Below are 22,653 nucleotides of genomic sequence, written 5' to 3'. Positions count from 1 at the left end.
TGTCTTCTATAAGATAAAATACTTGATAGTACAGTCACTGAAACGCAAAGAAACAAGTCATTCAGTTCAACCATTTCATCTTGGCGTCAAACAGGCCCCTTTGTGTTGAAGGTGATGTGTTAATTTAAAGGGGTTGGTAAGATTTGGAACCACCATCCAGTCCTTTCCTTTAGGCTGTGTTTGGTTTGAAGGAAAAAAAGTAGGGAAAGGAAGGGAAACCTTTACAAACCTTGTATAGGTTTCATTACATTTCCCTACTTTTTCCTTCAAACCAAACATAGCCTTAGGACCTCTTTCATGGTTAGAACTTATAACCCTTTAAGACTGCATCACCGATTGACAAACATGAAAATAAAAGTAATAGAATCCCTATATATTATGTGAAGATGAGAAGAATGCAAATTCTATTGTGTTCACTTTTGCTTCAAGTTTTGTGCTACTTTGTTCTAGGTTATGTTTTTTACTTCATTTGCATTGCAAACAAACAAAGTGAAATAAAACCTGAAACAAACAAGGTACTGCTCTCATTTATTTGTACTCTTGTACTTTTGCATGCATCAATGCAAACGAATTTGCATTAATTGCAAAGAAACTACCTGTTTTTTTTTGTTTTTTTGGGGGCGGGGGATAAATTGCAAAGACCCCTGCACTATGGGGTCTGTATCTAATACTCTCTGTACTTACTCATTTGTAAGAAAGACTTTCTTAAACTCTTACTTGTGACAAAGACCCCCTAAACTTTTACATTGTAACAAAGACCCCTTTGTTAGTATTTTGTCAATTAACTTTAGAAAATAAAGCTTTTTAAATAAAAAACTACAATTTTATGATTTGTTTGAATAACCTTACCCCAACCCAATAATTCATAAAAATATTGGTTGTGATATGATTAAAATAGCTAGTATGGTATATGTGTTTACAAACGTTCTCTCTGGCCACAACATAAAAGATGCAAATGGTTTTTTTGGTATTGTTGGACATTATTATTATTATTTTTTTGCATCCGATGACAGTATACCGATCAACTCTTCGTCAGTGAGATAGCGGCAACAACTTCTCACAAAGAGTGATGTAGAGAGAGAAAGAGCTTGGTATCAGGCTTGAGACTTGGGCCTAATTCTTAGGGTTGGACATGGGTTGAGCTTAGACCTAGGTCAACCACTCGACTTGTACTCCTATTATTATTATTATTATTATTATTATCTGGTTATTGCTATACTATCTACTAAGTATTTGTTATTGCCGCTCTAATTTTCACTCATTATATGATCGAGACTATTAAACCGAATTGAACCAATTGAAATTGATGGTTTGGACATAAAAATGGTTTGGTTTCCTGAATTTTAAAAACCAAACCACGTATATATGCATATATTATATGAATTTTTGAAACTATATTTGATGATTAATGGAATTGACTTTGGTCTCTTAAAAATATTTTGTTCAAACTAAATTTAGTGCTCACATAGACTATACTTGTTATTTATGAAAGCCCATATACTAAGGATTAATCCAATGGAATGATCCAAAGCCCATTGAAAACCACACTACACCCTAATAAAACAGTTTGGTTTCGCCGGAAAAAAGTTTATTTTGATTAATTTTCGTATCAAAATATTTTGGCTTGATTGTCAACCGTATTTCGCTGATTTGATCACCAAACCGGAATGTGAACACCCTGCGTGCTGCGTCCCAGCCACCCGACCCGATTCATAAACTTTAAGCTGTGTTTGGTTTGAAAGAAAAGTCAGGGAAACCTATACAACCCTTTCTTTTCCATCTTCTCCTTCCAACCAAACACAGCATAAGTTTCCGGCATATAACGTCATCTCTTCGTAACGTTTTTAACTAACAAGCAAAAAAGGAACCGGCAATAACAGATCCGCAATACCCATAAAAAAAACGACTAAAATGTAAAACTCACAGTGAGAGAGAGAGAGAGAGAGAGAGGTTCAAAGCCAGGTCGATTGATTCATTCATGCCGACGATCTCGACACTGCCACGGCAGCCACTGTTCGAAGAGCCGTCCGTCCTCAGGGCGCACCTATCTTACGTACGCCTCTCCCGCCATTAGCTTTCCTTGATTTTGTAATTTTTGTTCGTTCGGGAGGAAACAAAACAGAAGAGGAAGCTGAGATGGGAAGAGGCTCGACTCCTGAGATTCTGCCTCCGGCATCGGACAACAGTTGGGGTCTAGGGTTCCATTCGATTCGCGACAGGTTTCGGTTCAAGCGAAATCCTTTTCACGAGGGCCAGAGAAGCCATGACGAAGAGGGAGATGAGAAGGATCGTCGGTCGGATAGGCTATGGCGGCATCGCAATCCTAATCGAGTCGTTCGCAAGGGATTCCCGTTTAAAGCAACGTCCTTGTTCTATGGCGCGGTCATTTTCGCTGTTGTTGTATTTGTTGTGGCATCTGTAGTGTTACAGAATTCGATGGCTTCAGTTTTTAGCCAGAGCGGAGATAGAAGGATGCCATTTCGGAAGGTGCTGAGGTTTGGAACTTCTCTTCAATTCATTCCAACGAAGTTGTTGGATAGATTTGAGAAACAGGGCGGTCTTGATCGGATGCGACTGGAGGCAAGACTTGCCATTCGTCCACCTAGATTGGCGATTGTGAGTATTTCTTATAGTTCTTATTCTTCTTCGCTTCGCGTGCTTTTTTTTTTCTTGGTTACATTTAACAATTGTTTTTCTCAGCTGATTTAGTGGATCGTTATATCAAGAACGTGCTTAGTTTCACATAATTGAGCGCAGCATGGTGTTACACAGTTATGTGCACTGGTGTTTAAGATCCTAAGACTGCACTTTTATATATGCAAAGTATCGTATGGCTAGATGCCATTCTCTACCTCTCTATCTCTTTGAATTGCATGGGCTATTTGTTAGTTTCAGTTTCTGACACTTCATAGATACTTGTGCATTACATTTGAGGTTGTTTTTGTATGTGCATGATTCGCAGTCTAAAATTGTTTACATTGCACTCGACTTCCATATACCGAAAGCTTCTATACTAAGAAAGCCTTCTGTGATATAAATTGAAAAATTACTAACTTATTTTCAGATTACATTGGTAATTCCAATGTAGGCATTACCGATGTCTGTGCCAACAAATCAGTCTAATATTGAGCTGATTAAAAAATCAGTCTAATGTTGACTGAACGACAATATTTTGCAAAGGAGAAGATCTTTACATTTACAATCTGCCATTGAATTAACTGAATTCTTTTTTTGAATCTCAGATCTTAGGAAATATGGAAAATAACCCATCTTCCTTGCTGCTGTTCACTGTGATGAAGAATCTCCAGGGGATAGGATATGTGCTCAAGGTGGCGTTGCTTCTTCATTATGTTTTCTTTCTCATAACTTGCAGGGCTCATTTTCATAGTAGGCCATGCATAAGAGTTTCTTACTATTAATTAATAAACTAACAATGGAACTTTTACCTCAATTTATGTGTTGTTACTTCAATGCACTTAATTAATAAACTATGAAGGTATTTTTATTGAAGGCCACTTTGTGTACAGTAGGCCCTGAAATGAAAGATATTTTATTAGTTATTATTAGCATATTGGTTATAGGCAGCTTTTATATATTTTGTTTTATAATTATTTTCCTTTGCAAAACATAACACTTTACTTCCAACTTTTGTTTTAGGTATGTATATATAAGGATAAAAGTTAAAAATTTGTGTTTGCTTCCTATAATTAATTTATACCTACTACTAAAATAAAATAATTTCCTTCCAACCTCCAAAACATTATCGTCAAGTTCAAAATGGGAAATGAAACAAAAAAGGAAAAAAAAGCTTGAGCATTGGATTAGACAGAGACAATAAAATCAACAAAATGACAGATTAACATAAAACAAGAATAATCCATGTCAATTGTATCTCAAAGCCTCAAAAAAATTTTGTAAGGGGTTTAGGGTGGAAAAAGATGAGAGTATGGGATAGGGGTGGGTTAGGTAGTGTCAAGTAGGAAGAAAACCTTTTTTTTTCTTTCTTGATTTTTTTCGCTATAGAGAGACTAAGTGTATATGAGTGATGGGTTTGTCTTTTCAACTTTCTTCTTATTCTTTTCATCTTTTGTAATTTCTATTTTTAAGGAAACAAAATAGTTGGTCTTTTATATAAAGAACAAACTGGAAGAGTCATTCTTAAGGAATTTCCTTATATTCACTTTGATGTTATAATTGGCTTGGTCTATGCTATCTAATAATGTCATATTAGATCATCATCATCTCAGACTTGTCCTAACTATATGAGGTTCACTACATGAATCCTGTTTTTCCATTCCATTCTGTTCAGTGTCATATCCTTTGTTAATAATGTCATATTAGATATTCATCTATTTATCCACACTATACATGTATAGGCAGAAAATACATTATAATATCTAATAATGCACAGAAAATTTCTTAAAAAACTTTTAGTTAATACATACCAGAGAATATTAGTCATAAACTATGGCACCAAGTTGATTCCTCCTATTGTACTTATTTTTACCATTGGCTCTTCCAAGCTTATTTTCTTTTATTGTGATATTCTACAGATATATGCAGTACAGGATGGTCAAGCACGTTCACTGTGGGAGCAAATAGGAGGCCGGGCTTCCATTTTAAGTCCGGAGAGAACTGTCAATGTTGATTGGTCAATGTAGGTTTAACAAGTTATTACTGTTTTGTCTAGTTTTCTTCTGCATGTGGCTGTGGTGTTCCAAAACAAGATTTTTTTTTTCAGCTGCCAACTTTTTCCTTTTCTTTTGTAACTCATTTCTTTAAAGGAGACTTAACTGTTTAACTGTATGAAAATTTCTAAAGTTATTATATCATGTATTATTTTTATGCACTCTCAAACCTATTGCTTTTTGCATACATCTTTACTGTTAACTGCTTTTGCTAGTGGTTGCAAAGTGCAAATCGCTTATGATATTTTTGTTATTGCAGTTTTGAAGGAATTATTGTAGACTCTCTTGAAACAAAAGGCATTGTTTCAAGGTATGAGCTATTTGGTGCAGTTAATCTAGATTTTCCATTTGATTCTTTCACCAACATGCACACAATCTTGACATCTCATGGTTATGGAAAAGGGGGAGTTTTCTTTTTGGCAAGAGAAAAGAGTAAAGTGGGAGTTTTGAGTTCTATGAAACGCAAACCTTATTGTAACGAGTTTTGTAACTTTGAAATGTTATTACTATATCTTTAAAATGACAATCACCTCAGCTTGTCAATGGAAAGAAGACTAAATGAAGTCAAAGCCTCAAAAGTGAATCAAGGAAAGCATTGTTGTTCTGCATTCCCGTTGTGAATTGAGGAAGAACAGTTGTGTATCATAAAACACATATCAGAATCCAAACATGTCAAAATATTTGGTTCCTTTCTCATGGCTCTTCAAACCCAATCCTACAAAAGGAGATTGATAAAAGATTCTGTATAGTACTAATCATTATTATCTTTGCGTTTTGATAGAGTAGAAAACCTTATGTGCTGATTTTGGCCAAGCTTCTTGTGAAAGGAAGAGTAGAAAGTTGGGGATTTCAGCAAGAGACAAAGGAAAGGGGAGAAAAGAGAAGAAGGTCGACTAGGATAGATTTACTTAACCCTAGCCGCCAGCCCCTCATTCTATTTATAATTAACTTAAGTATGAGATATTACAAAGATGCCCTAAGTAGGGTGGCAACTCAACCTAAGTAATTACAACTCTTTAAGAAATAAAGACTAATGGGCCCAAGGCCCAACAACATCTTAATTTAAAAGGAAATAAACTAAACACAAGTCGGCCCACTCAACACTCCCCCTCAAGTTGGGAGTAGATGTCATACATCCCCAACTTGCGTAGATCATGCTCCAGCTTATTCTTTGCAACGCCTTTTGTCAGGACATCAGCAAGCTGCAGATCAGAAGAAATGTATGGAAGACAAACTTCTCCAAAAGTTACCCTTTCTCTGATAAAATGTCTATCTACTTCAATGTGCTTAGTTCGGTCATGCTGGACTGGATTATGAGCAATATTAATTGCTGCCTGGTTATCGCAGTATAGCATCATAGGTTCTTCTGCCTGAACATCGATTTCTTCCAATAGAGAACGGATCCAGAGAAGTTCTGAAACTCCATGTGCCATGGCCCTATATTCGGCTTCTGCACTTGATCTTGCCACAACTGTTTGTTTTTTACTCTTCCATGAGACTAGGTTGCCCCCAACTAGGGTGCACACTCCTGAAGTTGATCTTCTGTCATCGAGGCATCCTGCCCAGTCCGCATCTGTATAGGTCTCTAGCTTGAGCTATCCATGATCAGTAAACAATATGCCTCTGCCTGGATGTCCCTTCAGATAAGCAAGGATCCTGTCAACTGCCTTCCAGTGCTGGTCTCGTGGAGCATGCATGTATTGGCTCACTACACTTACTGCATAGGAGATGTCCGGTCTTGTCATGCACAAGTATAGTAGCCGACCCACAAGTCTTTGGTACCTCCCGAGGTCCTTTACTGGTTCACCTTCTGATGCACTGATTCTGTGGTTCTGATCAATGGGGGTGCTAGCTGCCTTTGTTCCAAGTTTCCCTGTTTCTTGGAGAAGGTCCAAGACATACTTCCTTTGAGAGATAAAAATTCCATGTTTCAATCTTGCAACTTCAATGCCTAGGAAGTATCTCAGTTCTCCAAGGTCCTTAATCTCAAATTCCTTATGCAAGTTCCTCTTCAGACTATCAATCTCACTTAGATCATTCCCAGTGACAACAATATCATCCACATAAACAATTAGGATTGACACCAAGGATCCCCTGCGCTTCACAAACAAGGTGTGATCAGATTGAGTTTGAGTGTAGCCAAAAACAATCAGGGCCTTTCTGAATCTGTCGAACCATGCTCTAGGGGATTGTTTCAAGCCATATAGTGACTTCTTCAGCTTGCATACCTTTCCCTCTTTAGCATTATCATAAAAACCAGCTGGAAGATCCATATACACCTCTTCTTGCAGATCCCCATTTAGGAAAACATTCTTCACATCCAGTTGAAACAAGGGCCAAGAGTATGAGGCAGCAAGAGAAAGGAGTATCCGAACAGAGGTCATCTTTGCAACTGGTGCAAAAGTCTCTAGATAATCAATGCCATAGGTTTGTGTGTATCCTTTTGCAACAAGTCTTGCCTTGTACCTCTCTATGCTTCCATCTGCCTTATACTTTACTGTGTAAACCCATCTGCATCCAACTGTCTCCTTGCCTTCTGGTAGGTCCACAATCTCCCATGTCTGGTTCTTAATCAAAGCCTCCATCTCTTCTTGCATAGCTGCCTTCCACTCAGGTTTGGAGAGAGCCTCACTAACACCCTTGGGTATAGACACGGAATCAAGAGAAGAGAGAAAAGCACGGTAGGAAGGAGAAAGTCCACTGTAGGATAAGTATTGTGATATGCAATAAGCAATGCACTTCCTCTTCCCTTTTCTAAGAGCAATAGGGAGATCAAGGTTATCTGTAACAGTGTTAGTGGGACCAATGGGAACTGAAATAGTAGAGAGATCAAGAGGAATACCTGGATCTGTATCAGCCGAATCTGGAGTCTCCAAGGGATCGATAGGAAATGGTGTGAGTTCTGCTGTAGTGGAATCAACCTCCTTATGAAGTCTCTGCCGTGAGTAATACTGTGAGACGGAACGCAAAGGGGGGGGGCAAGGTAGGTGACATCAATGGTTGTCAAGCACAGTAGTAGTAGGCATAGGAACTGGAACTGGGAGAGGGATAGACTGCTGACTTACTTCCCCAAAACACTCCCCCTGAGAAGGATTCCTTGAGAAGAAGTATGTAGATTCGAAAAAAGTGATGTCCATAGTAACAAACCGGTTCCCAGAGACTGGATCATAGTAGCGGTACCCTTTCTGATTCTCTGCATATCCAAGGAAGACACATTTCTTTGCCTTGGGATCAAGCTTCAAACGGTAAGGACCAAGAATATGCGCAAAGCAGACACACCCAAACACCCTTAGAGGAATATGAAACATCTCCCCCTGAGGAAAAAGAAGGCTGAATGGAGTGCTGAATCCAAGTATACGAGAAGGCATCTTGTTAATCAGATATACTGCCGTGAGAACAGCATCACCCCAAAAACGAACCGGAACTGTCGCTGTGATCATCATGCTTCTTGCCGTCTCAACAATGTGTATGTTCTTTCTCTCTGCAACACCATTCTGCTGTGGACTGTAGGAACAACTACTCTGATGGACAACACCATACTCCAACAGATATGAGGCAAGATATCTTTCAAAATATTCCCTAGCATTGTCAGATCTGAACATCTTGATTCTAGTTCCAAACTGTGTTAATACCATTTGATGGAATTGTCTCACCAAGGATGGTACCTCATCACGTGATTTCGTCAAGTAAATCCAGGAATATCGAGAGAAATCATCCACAAACAGGAGAAAATAGCGATAACCGCCCATAGAGGGAACATGATAAGGGCCCCACACATCCGAATGAATAACATCAAAAAGAGAAGAACATCTTTTATAACTCGGTTTAAAAGAGTGTCTACAATGCTTTCCAAGTTCACAACCTTCACACTTCAACCTTGACAGACTCATTGACTCAAACAATTTTGGAAACAAAGAACTTAAAGAAGAAAAAGACAAATGGCCCAGACGATTATGCCAAAGTATAATCTGATCCACAAGTTTTGACTCACTGCCCTTGCAAACATGATGACTTTGGTGAATTGGAAGAGTATCCAGGAGGTAGATTCCATTCACTTCACGACCACTCCCAATCGTCCTCTTTGAATCCAGATCCTGCAAAATACAATGTCCAGGAGAAAAAATTACTGAGCAGTTCAGATTCTTAGTCAAACTACTAACAGATAACAAGTTGGTGCTCAATCTAGGAACATGGAGGACAGAGGGTAAACAAATGGAATCATTAATCTTGACAGATCCCTTCCCAGCAATAGGAACATGGGATCCATCAGCTGTAGAGACCCTATCTCTGTCAGAACTGAGCTGGTAAGAGGAGAAAATGGTGGAGCAATGGGTCATGTGCTCTGAGGCTCCAGAGTTTATAATCCAAGGAGATCTCTCCTTACCTGAAGCAGAAACATAGTTTGCAGTGACATGTGGACAACCTGTGTGGGCAAGAGAGGTAGAGTGAGTTCCACCTGTGCTACCTGTACCTTGTTGTCCGGTTGCGGCTGAATTGGAACTAGCTGCATCCCTCTGATTCAGAAGTAACCCAAACCTCTCAAGCTCGGCCCTTACTGCAGCAGCTGCAACAGACTCCAAGGCAGCTGTTGTAGGAGGGGCCGAAGTGTCACCAGTAACTGCCATATGTGCATTTCCTTTCTTATTCTTCAATCTGGTTGGCACAAGATGTGGGTGAAGCTTCCAGCAAGTATCTCTTGTATGCTTCGGTTTCTTACAGTAGTCACAGACTAAGTCCCTTTTGTCTTCCTTCTTGTTCTCATTGCCATTCTGTTTAGGTTTCACAGCACTTACCATAGCAGACTGATCAGTCATGAGATTCTTCATCATTACATCCCTCCTGCACTCCTCCCCTGACACGAATGCATATGCTTGGGAGATAGTGACACTATCCCTGGAAAGAAGATGCTGTCGTGCAATGTCGTACTCAGGGTTAAGGCCAGCAAGGAATTCGAACACCCTATACTTCTCTAAGTGTCTTTGATAGGTAGCTGCATCCTTGGTGGTTTCCCAAGCAAAGGTCTCTAGATGATCAATCTCCTGCCACAGGGTCTTAAGGACTGAAAAATAAGCTGCAACAGATCTATCTCCCTGCCTAGTAGCAATAATCTGATTTCTTAGTTGATAAGCCCTAGCAACATTCTCCTTCTGTGAATAGGTCTCTGCCACCCCATCCCATATCTCCTTAGCAGTGTTTGCCCATAAAAAGATTTTACTTATATGTGGCAACATAGAATTACACAACCATGTCATTACCATATAATTTTCTTGCACCTATCGGGAGTTGCCAGCTTCGGGTTTTACCTCTTCACCAGTAATATACCCCAATTTTCCATGAGCCCCAATGGCCATCTTTGCAGATTGGGACCATTCCAAGTAATTTGTACCATCCAACCTAATTGTAGTAATGGTTCCGGCTCCGAAGGGGTCTCCAGCACCTCCTCCCACTGGTCTCATTTCATTCTCGAGCTTATATTCAACTCTGTGTCCCTCCATGTGTCTCAAAGAAGTACAGAAAACAGCTAAAAAATGCAACAAGAATAAACAGAATACCTTCTGGAATGAACGACACTCCTTTGGTGTCCTGGACTTTCTTCCCACGAAAGATTCCTTTTCGGTGGGATGGGGAGAAGAGAGAGAAGAAGCAACCGCCCTCTGTAGAGGCCTCCAAACCACATGGAACTTGAATCGCCCCTTACAAAAAACCCAGAGGAACCCTAAAAAAATAGGGTGCCACTACCTAGGTCAAAATTGAAGAGTCCAACAAAATCAGGACTCTTCCCCTTTCTCCAGTTTTTCCTGATTCTGATGAGAAACCCTAGACCAGCTATAGGGCATACAGATCCATAAAGAAAATCCAAAAACTGGGCTTACCTGAAAGCTTCGATCAGCCTCTTAAATCTCCATGCAGTCGGCCGATCTAGGGCTGCAGGAACAAATCTCTTCAAGAACCTTCAACCTGCTCTGATGCCAAGTAGAAAACCTTATGTGCTGATTTCGGCCAAGCTTCTTGTGAAAGGAAGAGTAGAAAGTTGGGGATTTCAGCAAGAGACAAAGGAAAGGGGAGAAAAGAGAAGAAGGTCGACTAGGATAGATTTACTTAACCCTAGCTGCCAACCCCTCATTCTATTTATAATTAACTTAAGTATGAGATATTACAAAGATGCCCTAAGTAGGGCGGCAACTCAACCTAAGTAATTACAACTCTTTAAGAAATAAAGACTAATGGGCCCAAGGCCCAACAACATCTTAATTTAAAAGGAAATAAACTAAACACAAGTCGGCCCACTCAACAGATAGCTAATAAGTAATAAGAAATTAATTAAAAAGAAAAAAATTATAAATATAGATTCTATTGAAACAATGCCTAAATACGAAAATATGCCATAAAATTGTTAACAATTTTGACCAAAATGTAAAGTCCATGTCCTATAAAGAAGTCTCTCTATCTCCTCGAAGTCTTTAGACCACATAAAATCAAGTACAGAAGAGCACAGGTCCAGGCATACACGATTAATAGTATTCTTTTTTTCCATAATATTTTTATTCTTTTTGTTCCAAAATTTCCCATCACACAGAAAAGGGATATCTCTCCATACAGTCTAAGCATTTGGACCACCTGCGACAGATGAACTTGCTGCAAATAGTTCACTACTAATTTGAAGGACAGCATGACGGAATAAACTATTCCTAAATAATGGGTAGGAAAGCATCTATTATATGTAGTGAATCCAGGGATTCAGGCAAGGCACAAGGACCTTTAGATGTGTGAGACATAGTCCCCATTTTGAAGGGCTTAAGCTTAGGTTGAACTGCTTCGCAATAGATTTTTAGGAGCAGCAGTTGGAAAGAGTTGAGGAATGTTTGGTGAGCACTTGGGTGCTTTTTTGATTAATAATGATGGTTGCATAAAGGGAATGGCATTTCATGAAAAGAAGTGAAAAGAACACTTTTGTCTTATATGGAATGTTTTAAAAGGAAAAACGCCAGGAGCTGGTCCAAAGCTAAAAAAAGCTTGAGACAAGAGTCATTCAAGGGGCTGAATGACCTCTAATTTTGTTTTTTTTTTCACCAAAAATCGTTTTTTAGCCTTTTGTGCCTTGAAATTTGTGAAAGGTAAAAGATGCAGCGGGATAGACCTCTCAAACAGGTAATAAGCCTCGAGGAATGAGACTTAAGCTTCATGATTTTTTCAAATTTTGAAAAAAATCAAACTATTATAAGTAGAAATATGTAGCATGCATAACAAGAGTTTATTTCTATGTAGGAAAAACATATAAATGAATAAACGATCACGTAAACAAAGGGATGAGAATATTAGGATCTTTATAGAAAACCATTGCATTCTTATAAATATTTTAACAACTCTTAATAAAGTATATATTTTAAATAATACCTCAAAATGTCCTTAAATATGTTGAAGCATTGATACAAGTATATGTATACAAACATATACATGCATATAGAAACAAAGGTATCTCATGGTCTGTTTCTGTGGTATATTTTATTTTAGATTAGTGAAGTTTATATGTTATGCAGCCTTATGCAGGAGCCGTTTTGTTCTGTACCAATGATATGGATAATTCAAGAGGATACCCTTGCAAAGCGGCTCCCTATTTATGATGAGATGGGATGGGAACGTATTATTACTGAATGGAGAAGTGCTTTTGGCAGGGCTGATGTTGTTGTCTTTCCCGATTTTTCTCTGCCGGTAAATTTTCAGGCTTATCAAAATTTGCTTTATTACAAAGACATCATTGTTAATTAATCCATTAATAGGACATTCTTATGGAATTCCTTTTTATGATTTTTTCCTACCTCTTGCAGATGTTGTATAGTTTGCTTGATACTGGGAACTTCTTTGTAGTTCCTGGATCTCCATTGGATGCTTGGGCTGCAGAGAGCTATATTAGGTCCCATTCCAAATATCAAATAAAGAAAGACCATGGATTGCATAATGATGATCTGGTGATTTTAGTTATTGGGAGTTCTTTCCACTACAATAAGCTCTCCTGGGACTATGCTGTGGCCATGCATGTCATAGGACCTCTGCTGATCAAATTTACAAGGAAGAAAGAGGAAGGAGGATCATTTAAATTTGTCTTCTTGTGTGGAAACTCAAGTGATGGATATAATGATGCTTTGCAGGTAATTGGCTATCAATCAGTTTCTCATGTATTAGCTATCAAACTGAAGTTACACTTTTTATCATGTATGGAAATAAATATGGGAATAGTATAATTTGTTGTTTTTTCCTTGACTATTACGAGATCAACAAGATTTTATAGGATAATAAATAAAAATGCAGCATTAGTGCACTCCTTTAGAGGAGAAAAATCTGAGCCATTTGGCCCAGCCATCCATAGTCTAACAATCACTACAAATGGATTCCCAGGAAGAGTAGACCCACAAATCAGCCTCTAATATTTAATTTTACATTATTAAGGAGGCTAGCATGGTGGCCGGGTGCCACCTAAAATAAGAGTCTTATGTTGGGAAGGCATAGACATGAAGACCAATACTTACCAAAATTGGGCCACCTAAAATATGAGCCTTATATTGGGAAGACATACACGTGAAGACCAACACTTATGAGAATCTCCAAAAGGGAAGTCCCTATTGGTATCTCTTGCTCAATATATCCTTTCTTTGTAAGGCAAGTTGTGAGACTACATACTGCCTACCAATCTCCTGTTCTTTCATTTGAAGTATTTTGGGATTTTCTTTTTCTTTATTAGGCTGTAGGTGGAGTGCTCCTGGGGATATCAAAAGCATCTTCAGCTCTTCGTTTTCTCTCCCAAGAAAGGGGCAAGTGGCTGTGGAGAGGCACTAGAGCAATTCTTCTTTGGTGTGTGCAAAGAGACAAATGCCAAAATTTTCAAAGAGAAAATACAATTGAAAGAAAATATCATTGAAAACAGTTTCATGTAGGTGGTTCATTGGGGAAATTAGCAGATGGCTTCTAATTTTCACTACTCATGACATCATGTAGTAGTTGGCTGGCTTACAATGAAAACGGGGGATCATTGCATTATAACATGGATTTAGAGACATTAAAAAGATGGCTGGGTTATTGGGAATCAAATACAGGTGGGCACCAAGAGCAGCCAATTATATGGCTGGCGCACTTGCAATTCAAGGAGTGGATGGAGACGGTTGCATTGGGGGATGATCCCCTGGGGAGAGTTGTAACAAAAGAAAGGAAAAGGAAGGATGGGTAGCAGTTGCTGACCTAATGATAGGGATACTTTATCATAACTTGTACAGCATTCTTTAGAGCATAATCAATAAAACTTTTGACCATTATTGGTAAACAAGGCTAACATGGGAAAAACAAAAGCAGGAAGAATAGAGATAGGGCTATAGTTATCAAATGCAATATCCCAAAGGAAAGCCTAGGTAAAAATAATATACATAACTGATAATAGGTTATTGTAATTTTGTTCTGTTTGCTGGCACAAAATTCTCATGGGAAAAAAATTAATTTGTGTTATCTCTTGTTAGCAACTTCTCTTTGTATAATTTTGTATCAAATAAATTTCCAAATGGAACAAAAAGGTCAATTTAAAGGATGTTTAAGAGTTATTATTTCCCTAATCCATGATCTTAATGTACAGGATATGAAAGGGTTTATCACACCCAATGGTCCGCAGAAATATTCAGGGTTCAATTCCAATTGTGCTTTAGCAGATTTTATTTAGTTATATGCTTTTGTCTTTATCCTTTGGAAACAGCAATGCTGGCTAACAAAAATGGTTTTTATTCAGATTTAATATTCCCTAGATGTGTTATTATCATCTTATTGTAGGAGCACTATCTTATTTTTCTCTTCTTGATGACTATTACTTTGAAGTGTTAATTGATCTCATATTTTTTTTTGGTGCAGGAAGTTTCTTCACACCTAGGACTTCCTCATGATTCTTTAAGGCACTATGGTATTGATGGTGATGCAAATGGTGCTTTTTTAATGTCTGACATTGTTCTGTATGGATCCTTCCAAGATGAACAAGGTTTTCCTCCATTACTGACCCGGGCCATGGCCTTTGGAATCCCTGTGGTTGCACCTGATTTGCCCATCATAAAAAGATATGTGAGTTTAGGCTAGTTTATCTTATCCTGGTCAACTTTAATCTAAAAGCTTGGTTGTGTTTTTTTTATTGTGTTTCTTACTTTGTATAAAACAATTATAAAATTACAGGTTCTTGATGGAGTTCATGCCTTAATTTTCAGAAAACATAATCCTGAGGCATTGTTGAGAGCTTTCTCTCATTTAATAACAGACAGGAAACTTTCTAAATATGCTCATTTGGTTTCTTCCTCTGGAAAGTTGCTTGCTAAGAACATGATGGCATCAGAATGTGTAGCTTCTTATGCAAAGCTTCTAGAAAATATACTTCATTTTCCATCTGATGCATTGTTTCCCCAGCCTGTTTCTCAGTTTCAGGGACATGCATGGGAGTGGAACTTTTTTAGGAATGAAATGGAGAGAGGTACTGAAATCCTGAATTTTGGTCAAAATACTAGTTCCAGGAGAAAAACCAGTGTTGTGTATGTCCTGGAGGAACAATTTGCTGGGCAAAATAATGCATGGAATATCACAGACAATGAACCCGAGATTCTGACACAAGACATCCTCACCCAGCTAGATTGGGATGTTTTGGGGGAAATAGAAAGCTACATAGATTATGAGATGCGGGAAATGGAGGAGGTATGGCGATTGTTTCTTTTCTTTTCTTTATTTATTTTTGTTTCCAGTGGAAAAAACACTAAAGTACAGCATTGTGTGTCAATCTGTAGCTTGAAGAAAGGATGGAGAAAACCTCAAGGTCATGGGATGGGATATACCGCAATGCCAAGAAACATGAAAAACTTAAATTTGTAGCAAATGAAAGAGATGAAGGTGAGTTAGAAAGGACAGGTCAGCCATTATGTATTTATGAAATTTACAGTGGAGCTGGAGCCTGGCCATTTCTACATCATGGTTCTCTGTACCGTGGGTTAAGTTTGGTGAGTTTTGTTGACTCTAAAATTTCTAGGACCATTCTTTCCATCACTGATTTCCATGTATTTATATCTCTTGTAAGTTCTATCTTATTTCATGCCATTAATTGCAACTAGATGCCAAATCATGTCTATGGAGATTTGCTTTTTTTTTTCTCTTTTATTATGCACATTGTTGAGGATTTACTGTTATTTGTTTTCTTGTTATTTAGTTAGTGTTATTGGACCCAAGGCCCATTATTTTAGTTCTCTTTTAAACTGGTGTTTAAGTATGTTGACAGTATCCGCCCTATTGAGGGCATGTTTGACACTGTATGTTTTTAATTTCTTAAGTACAAAAGTTAATGGGAGAGGTGGCCAGATCATTACTGGCTTTCTCTTCCCTCTTCTCCTTCTTCTATTCTCAAGAGACTTTCTTCTTCTTTTTTCTTTTATTTCTTAAATATTTTTTTGTCTCTATTAATTTCTAGTTGGTATCAGAGCAATCTTTAGAGATTCTCGAGATTGATCCATGCTATCCTATATCAGCTGATTGCATGGAAGAATAGAGGGTTGATTGTTGGTTCAAGAAAGGCCTTGTTCTTGGATTTTTTTGGTGGATTTCAGACACTAGGTGAGTGATCTTGTTGAAGTGGACTCTTTGATTTTGAGTTGGAGGGAGGTGCTCAGGATTTTTTTTTTTTTTTGAATTTCTAAGGAATTTGTATAAGTTACGGTTCGATTTCTAGCTGTTTCTGGGGATCCTAGTGTGATCGATAGCCATTTTGTTTCGCAGAGAAATCTCTTTGGATTAGTGTTCTTTGTTTTTTGTTTTCAGAAGAGTTTTGGGCTGTCCAGAAGGGATTAATCTGATCCTGGAGGTTATGTTTTTTATTAGTGTTTTATGCTGTTTGAGAAGCTATGGGAGGCAGTGGAGTTGAACAAAAACTGATTAGTGACCCTGGACTGGGTGTGGTAGGTGCCAGTGATCCTTTGGGGTCTAGTACTATCATGTTTTTTTATCAATAACTACAAATTTCATTAATAGATAATAAAACATAGTACAAAAGAAGAATCAAAGGAGGAGAGGTAAACTCTCTTAAATCTCCTCAACAGTGTTTCAACTGATCCCAAAACAGTTGATTCCTTCCCACCCCTTGTTTAGCTAGTACATCAGCAAAAGCATTAGCAATTCTTTTAACCCACATTAGTCTCACATCCATGTTTTGTGTCAGACACTTGGATTTCCTTCTTTCACTTATGTAGTTCCAAAATCCAGCTTCTTCCTTTTGTAGCCATCCCACCACCAACTTTGAGTAAACTTCTACTGTTAAATTAGATGGTACAAACTATCACTACAGATTTGAATCACTTTTTGGTACTATCACTATTGTTAAACTAGATGATACAAATTATTTGGAATGGTCATAATTAGCCAAGATGGCAATTGGTGCACATGGAAAACTAGGATATATTATTGGTGGACAGAAGCAACCCAAGACAAATTCTTCTTGACAGGTGCAAGAAAATTACATGGTGGTAATTGGCTATGTAACTCTATGCTACCTCACAGAGTCAAAATGCTGCTAGAGCTTATCAGTTAAGAACTCAAGTAATTAGAACAAGACAGGGAGATAAGCCTCTTGCTGTATACTTTTCTGCCTTGAAAACTTTATGGCAGGAGATAGACCATTTGGAGATTATAGTTTGGGAGAGTACTAAGGATGCTTCTACCTATCAAAAGTTGGTGGAGAAGAACAGAGTGTTTGAGTTCCTAGCAGGGAAACACATTCTTTCCTATGATAGTATAACTCTCTCAGGCATATACCTTTGTCTTTAGAAAAGAGAGTAGGAGGAATGTTCTGATGAGAAATCCTGGCATTGAGCAGTTGGCTATGGTTAGCACTATCAAACCTAAGCCTAGTGGGTTCAAACAATTTAATTTATTATAGTTTTCTAGTATTGATGGTATGGTTACAACAATTTAATTTATTATAGTTTCTGTTGCAAACATGTTTTTTTGATAATTAGTTTCTGTTGCAAATATTTGAAATCCTAATATTCCTAGTGTAAGGATATTCTTGGCTTCCTTTTTTTCTGCAAGATGAATATTATTTGGTCTAGTTAAACATTGAACGTGATGAATTCTTGCACTCCATTTCTCTTAATTGTTCTTACTGTTCAATCTCTTTATCATCAGTCTACAAGTGCTCGGAGATTAAATTCAGATGATGTGAACGCAGCTGGACGGCTTCCTGTACTGAATGATACATATTACAGGGATCTTATATGTGAGCTTGGGGGAATGTTCTCTATTGCAAATAGAGTGGATAATATTCACAATATACCTTGGATTGGTTTTCAGTCGTGGCGTGCTGCTGGAAAGATGGTATGCAATTTTTTGGTGGTCTGGTGTTAATATTATTCATGGATCTAGAACAAGTTTGATTCAAACAATTTAAACACACACATATTTATAGCTCATATTATATCTAATTTGTATTCGGGAAGCTTTAGCAAGTCATTTTTTGCTTAAATGATATGCAATCACTGTTTCTAGACCTTACATTATGCAACCTCTCTCCATCTTCCCCCATGGCTCTGTATAATCAACAAAAATCTATATTTTCTTTACAATTACCTCTGATGTACTGATGCAGGGTCAGAAATATGGAAGAAATCCTCAACAATGACTTTCTGTCAAGGCTGTTTTCTTAAAAATGGGCTTGTGTATTGGATTTGAACTTGGGCCACTTATTGGGCCTAATTTTGGACTGAAAATTGGACCTTTTTGGGCTTCCAAAAGGTTCACTGTTGGGCTTACGGATCCCAGAGGTCCATGTTGGCAACTTATGATTTTTAAGATTCAAGTCACATATTGCTATCTTTGATTACTAGGAGAACAATAAGAGATTTGGCCCAGGATTACTATCTTTTGTTTGTAAATTAGGTTTAGAAGGAAATGGTTTTAATAGGGTAATAGATAGGAAGAGAAACTTGTGGTGCAAGATATCTGACAGGTTATTGGCACCAATGCGTTTCATATGTGTTCTGTTTCTCCAAGAATCAGAAAGCAATCCCCTGTTTTTTCTTTTTTTTTGAAACACACACACACAAAAAAAAAACTGTTTAGTGGAGATGCATGTTGACTGGGAGTTTAAAGTGCTTTGGCTTTTTTTTTTTTTTTTATAATATTTTCATGAGAACCATATGACATCTCAGAAAAGATTCATTTTTTCAGGTTTCAATGTGCCACATCCCCTTGGCGATTCAAGATCAACAAGGTGATCCAGAAATGCCAAATTGATGATTCAAGAAACCCCCTCTCACAAGTCCCAAGATGTAATCATTACAGCAATATTTTTTCCCAAAAAATGGCTTCCAAACATGACTAAACAGTGTTTCCATTTTTTTTTTGTGATGTGTCAAGCTTGTGAAATGGAACACTCATGAAACGCATTGGTGCCAAACATCCATAGGATTTAGGAAATCCTTCTTTACAAATGGAGCAGTAGTAGATGTGTGACACTGAGAAGAATTTGGATGTTTTATGTTGTTCCTTTTGAGTGGAAAGTTTATATTTCTCCCTCATTGACATATTGCTCATGCATTAGAAGATTGCATTTACTTCTAACCTCAGATCCAGATAAGAATAATCTTTCTTGCAGGTGCTGACTAGTAAGGGTGTCAATGGACCGGTTTGGACTGGACCCCATCCAGTCCAAAATCAATTTGGACGGATTGGACAGACCAATATGACATACTGGATTGGACCAATCCAGTCCAAAATATTTATTAGATTGGATTGGACTTGGTCCGTCCATAATAAATTTATATTGGATTGGGTTGGATTAAGACAATACCTGGTCCATTGATATAAGATAAGAATATAGGTGTCAATGGACCAGGTCTGGGTTGAAACCAATCTAAATTAAAACGAATTTGAACAGATTGGACAGTCCATACATTGAATTGGACTGGTTCAAAATATTTATTGGATTGGATTGGACCTGGTCCATTTGTAATGGACTCACATTGTACTGGATCAGATTGGACCATATCCAGTCCAATTGACACCACTACTGACCAGCCAATATACCCCCTACTGATCATCGGATCAGATCACTACTCTCCACCACAATATATATATATATATATCACTTCTCATTGTCCCATCATTCCCTCATCATCTAATTACTCCATGATCATCTCTTGATCAGCCACAAATTTTGCTTATTTTTCCACTTTTAACTAACCTTGCACACCTCCATAGCCATTTACAATCCTATCCCATTCATTCCCTTACCTCTATCTTAGCTTCCATCACCTTAACTGTAGGATCAACATGACATCTATGACCTGTACCGTACCAATCTCTTTGCTGTTGTTAGTGTGCCTCCAGTTACAGATATAAACAACATTAGATATAGGTAACAAGTAGCTGCTACAAGTGTCTGACATGAAAATCTAATCTTGGACACTTGAAAAACAATTTAAACATTTCTATATACATCACTTCTATACTTTAATTTTAAAATTCCAAAAAAGGAAAAGTAAAGAGAAAGTCATGTTTTTTTTTTCCTGTGGCTGTCCTAGTTGATCTTGCTACTCTTTTTATTGTTTGGTCTAAAGAAGCAAAGTTTCCTTGAGAGTTTTTTAATTTTTGTGGCTTCATCAGTGAGCAGCTTACAGCTTCATGTGTTGTTTGTTTCTGAAACAGGTTTCCTTATCTGTTAAAGCTGAAGAAGCACTGGAAAGAACTATACTGGCCGAAACTGAAGGAGATGTGATCTATTACTGGGCCAGATTGGCTCTAGAAAGTCGAGTTACTGAGGGAAACAATATACTTACATTTTGGTCTATTTGTGACATATTGAATGGTGGCCACTGCAGGTGTGTAATATAAAAAATTCGTTGGAGTTTGATGTAATTATTTGCACGAGTGGGCAGGGAATGTTGTACTCTAAACTTTTAATCAACACATTAAAATTCTAAATGTGGAATTGTATGGCTGAAACTAACAACCTGAGCTAAAGTGGCTTGCTTTAATTTGTGGTGTTTCCAAATTGATGCAAAATAAAATGCATTTAAGTATGTGCTATATTGCAACCTTATATTAGAATTAGTGGTCATAGATTTGTATTTGTATTGCTATTTAATTGACAAAGTACTCATTTGTTTTGCCCAGACAAGTGAAGAGTGTAAATATCATTTTATTTGTAAATTCGTGCAGAGCTGCTTTTGAAGAAGCCTTCCGTCGAATGTATGGCTTACCTTCACATATTGAAGCTCTACCCCCCATGCCTGAAGATGGTGGCCACTGGTCTGCACTGCATTGTTGGGTAATGCCAACACCATCTTTTATGGAATTTGTGATGTTTTCAAGGTAGGTTGTGGATATCCTGGCAGTATCTCTCAAAATTGAGGATTTGTTCATGTTTTGACAGTTCCGTTACTGAATTACAGGATATTTGTTGATTCACTTGATAGCTTGGGTAATAATTTGAACAAGACCACTACCTGTTTACTGGGATTATCAGAGCTTGAGGTAATCTACATGACCTGTCATAATTTATAGTTTTAGTTTTTTGGGTTATTAAATTATTGGTTGTTTTATGATCAACAGAAAAAACACTGTTACTGCCGGATTTTGGAGCTCCTGGTCAATGTCTGGGCTTACCATAGTGCACGGAAGATGGTTTATATTGATCCACATTCTGGTTCCCTTGAGGAACAACACCCTATTGAAGAACGGAAAGGGATAATGTGGACAAAATACTTTAATTCTACGTTATTAAAGAGTACAGATGAAGATCTGGCAGAGGCAGCTGATGACAAGGACCATCCACGGGAGAGGTGGCTGTGGCCATTAACGGGAGAAGTGCATTGGCAAGGGATTTATGAGAGAGAAAGAGAGGAAAGGTACAGGCAGAAGATGGACAAAAAGTTAAAGACAAAGGATAAATTATTACGCAGGCAGAAGCATGGATACAGTCAGAAAACACTTGGATTATAGGAATCTCAAATCTCATTCCAGAGGTTTGGTCTAACCACTAACCAATTTCATCAACCAGCATTCAACTCATTCTTTTTCATCCTACTGGGAGCCAAGAAAGATTGTGCAGATTGAAGAGAATCACATTTTTTTTTTTTAATTTGCCATTCATATTCTTTCTTCTTTATCATCAATTTTCTGCATCAGAATCGAAATGAGCCATAGAAGGATATTCAATCAATTCAAGGGTCCATTACGAATCAAATGGGGCCAAGAAATTTTTCTTTCCATGCAAACCTTTTTTTTTGTTTTTTTCATTTTTATCATTCATTTATACTCTGTAGGCACAAATTGAGCTGTATTCTTTCCTAACTGTATATACATTCAACATTTTTAGAGGCAATCTCAATGAAAATATGAATTATGTACTTTGCCCTTTGGTCATTGGTTCATCCTTGCTTTGTACACCTGGAAAAGTAATGCATGAGATTGTATTATTATGGTTATATAATTAGGTCATATTTTGCATTCAAGGTTTCCGTGGGATTGTGGGAGACTTGAATTATTATTGTTTGAAAATTCTTTTCATAGGGTAGAAAATTATTCAATATGTAATTTTAATTGTATTTTAAGCTTCATTTTTTTTTTCAAAGCATTGATGCTCCTAATTCTTATACTTCCGTGTATCAGCCTATTTCAAAAGTTGATCCTTGCTAATAAGCTTTGAAGTTTGGACATTTACATATTCCCTAATTTCTAGTATTTCTTGTATCGGCTATATGATGTAATCCAACAGCAAACATTTTTGTGTGTAGTGGGCGGAAATGGGCTTAGCAAATATTTTTTGAGTATAAAGGGCTGGATGTGGATGGTGTTGGTGGTTCATTGGTATGTTAGCTGGTTGGCTCCAGCATTGATACGAAATCGATTCTCGCAACCACTAATTTGGGGTAATAAATGAAAATTGGGAACAAACACTCGGGATATGCTA

General features: G+C 37.6%; 1 protein-coding gene across 2 annotated transcripts; it reads left to right on the top strand.

Moving 5' to 3' along the window:
• The first annotated feature begins 1,864 nt into the window (after window positions 1-1,864).
• Window positions 1,865-22,090, top strand: LOC104604609 (uncharacterized). 2 transcript variants are annotated; one of them, XM_088890623.1, is made up of 15 exons: window positions 2,493-2,616; window positions 2,701-2,771; window positions 3,243-3,329; window positions 4,554-4,657; window positions 4,948-4,998; window positions 12,227-12,398; window positions 12,515-12,835; window positions 14,574-14,777; window positions 14,886-15,395; window positions 15,485-15,694; window positions 17,868-18,056; window positions 20,388-20,560; window positions 20,901-21,053; window positions 21,134-21,215; window positions 21,294-22,090. In XM_088890623.1, the coding sequence occupies exons 3-15, from the start codon at window positions 3,255-3,257 to the stop codon at window positions 21,681-21,683; spliced, it is 2,634 nt and encodes an 877-aa protein (XP_088746749.1). In that variant the 5' UTR covers window positions 2,493-2,616; window positions 2,701-2,771; window positions 3,243-3,254; the 3' UTR covers window positions 21,684-22,090. The 2 variants fall into 2 exon arrangements, with proteins under 2 accessions (XP_010267347.1, XP_088746749.1); XM_010269045.3 differs by lacking the exon at window positions 2,701-2,771 and having other exon boundaries at window positions 1,865-2,616.
• The last annotated feature ends 563 nt before the right edge of the window (window positions 22,091-22,653 follow it).

The sequence above is a fragment of the Nelumbo nucifera genome, chromosome 6 (assembly GCF_055504915.1).
Source record: "Nelumbo nucifera cultivar China Antique chromosome 6, China Antique-T2T, whole genome shotgun sequence".
In the NCBI taxonomy this organism is placed as follows: Eukaryota; Viridiplantae; Streptophyta; class Magnoliopsida; order Proteales; family Nelumbonaceae; genus Nelumbo; species Nelumbo nucifera.
This window is presented reverse-complemented; position numbering and strand designations above follow the sequence as displayed.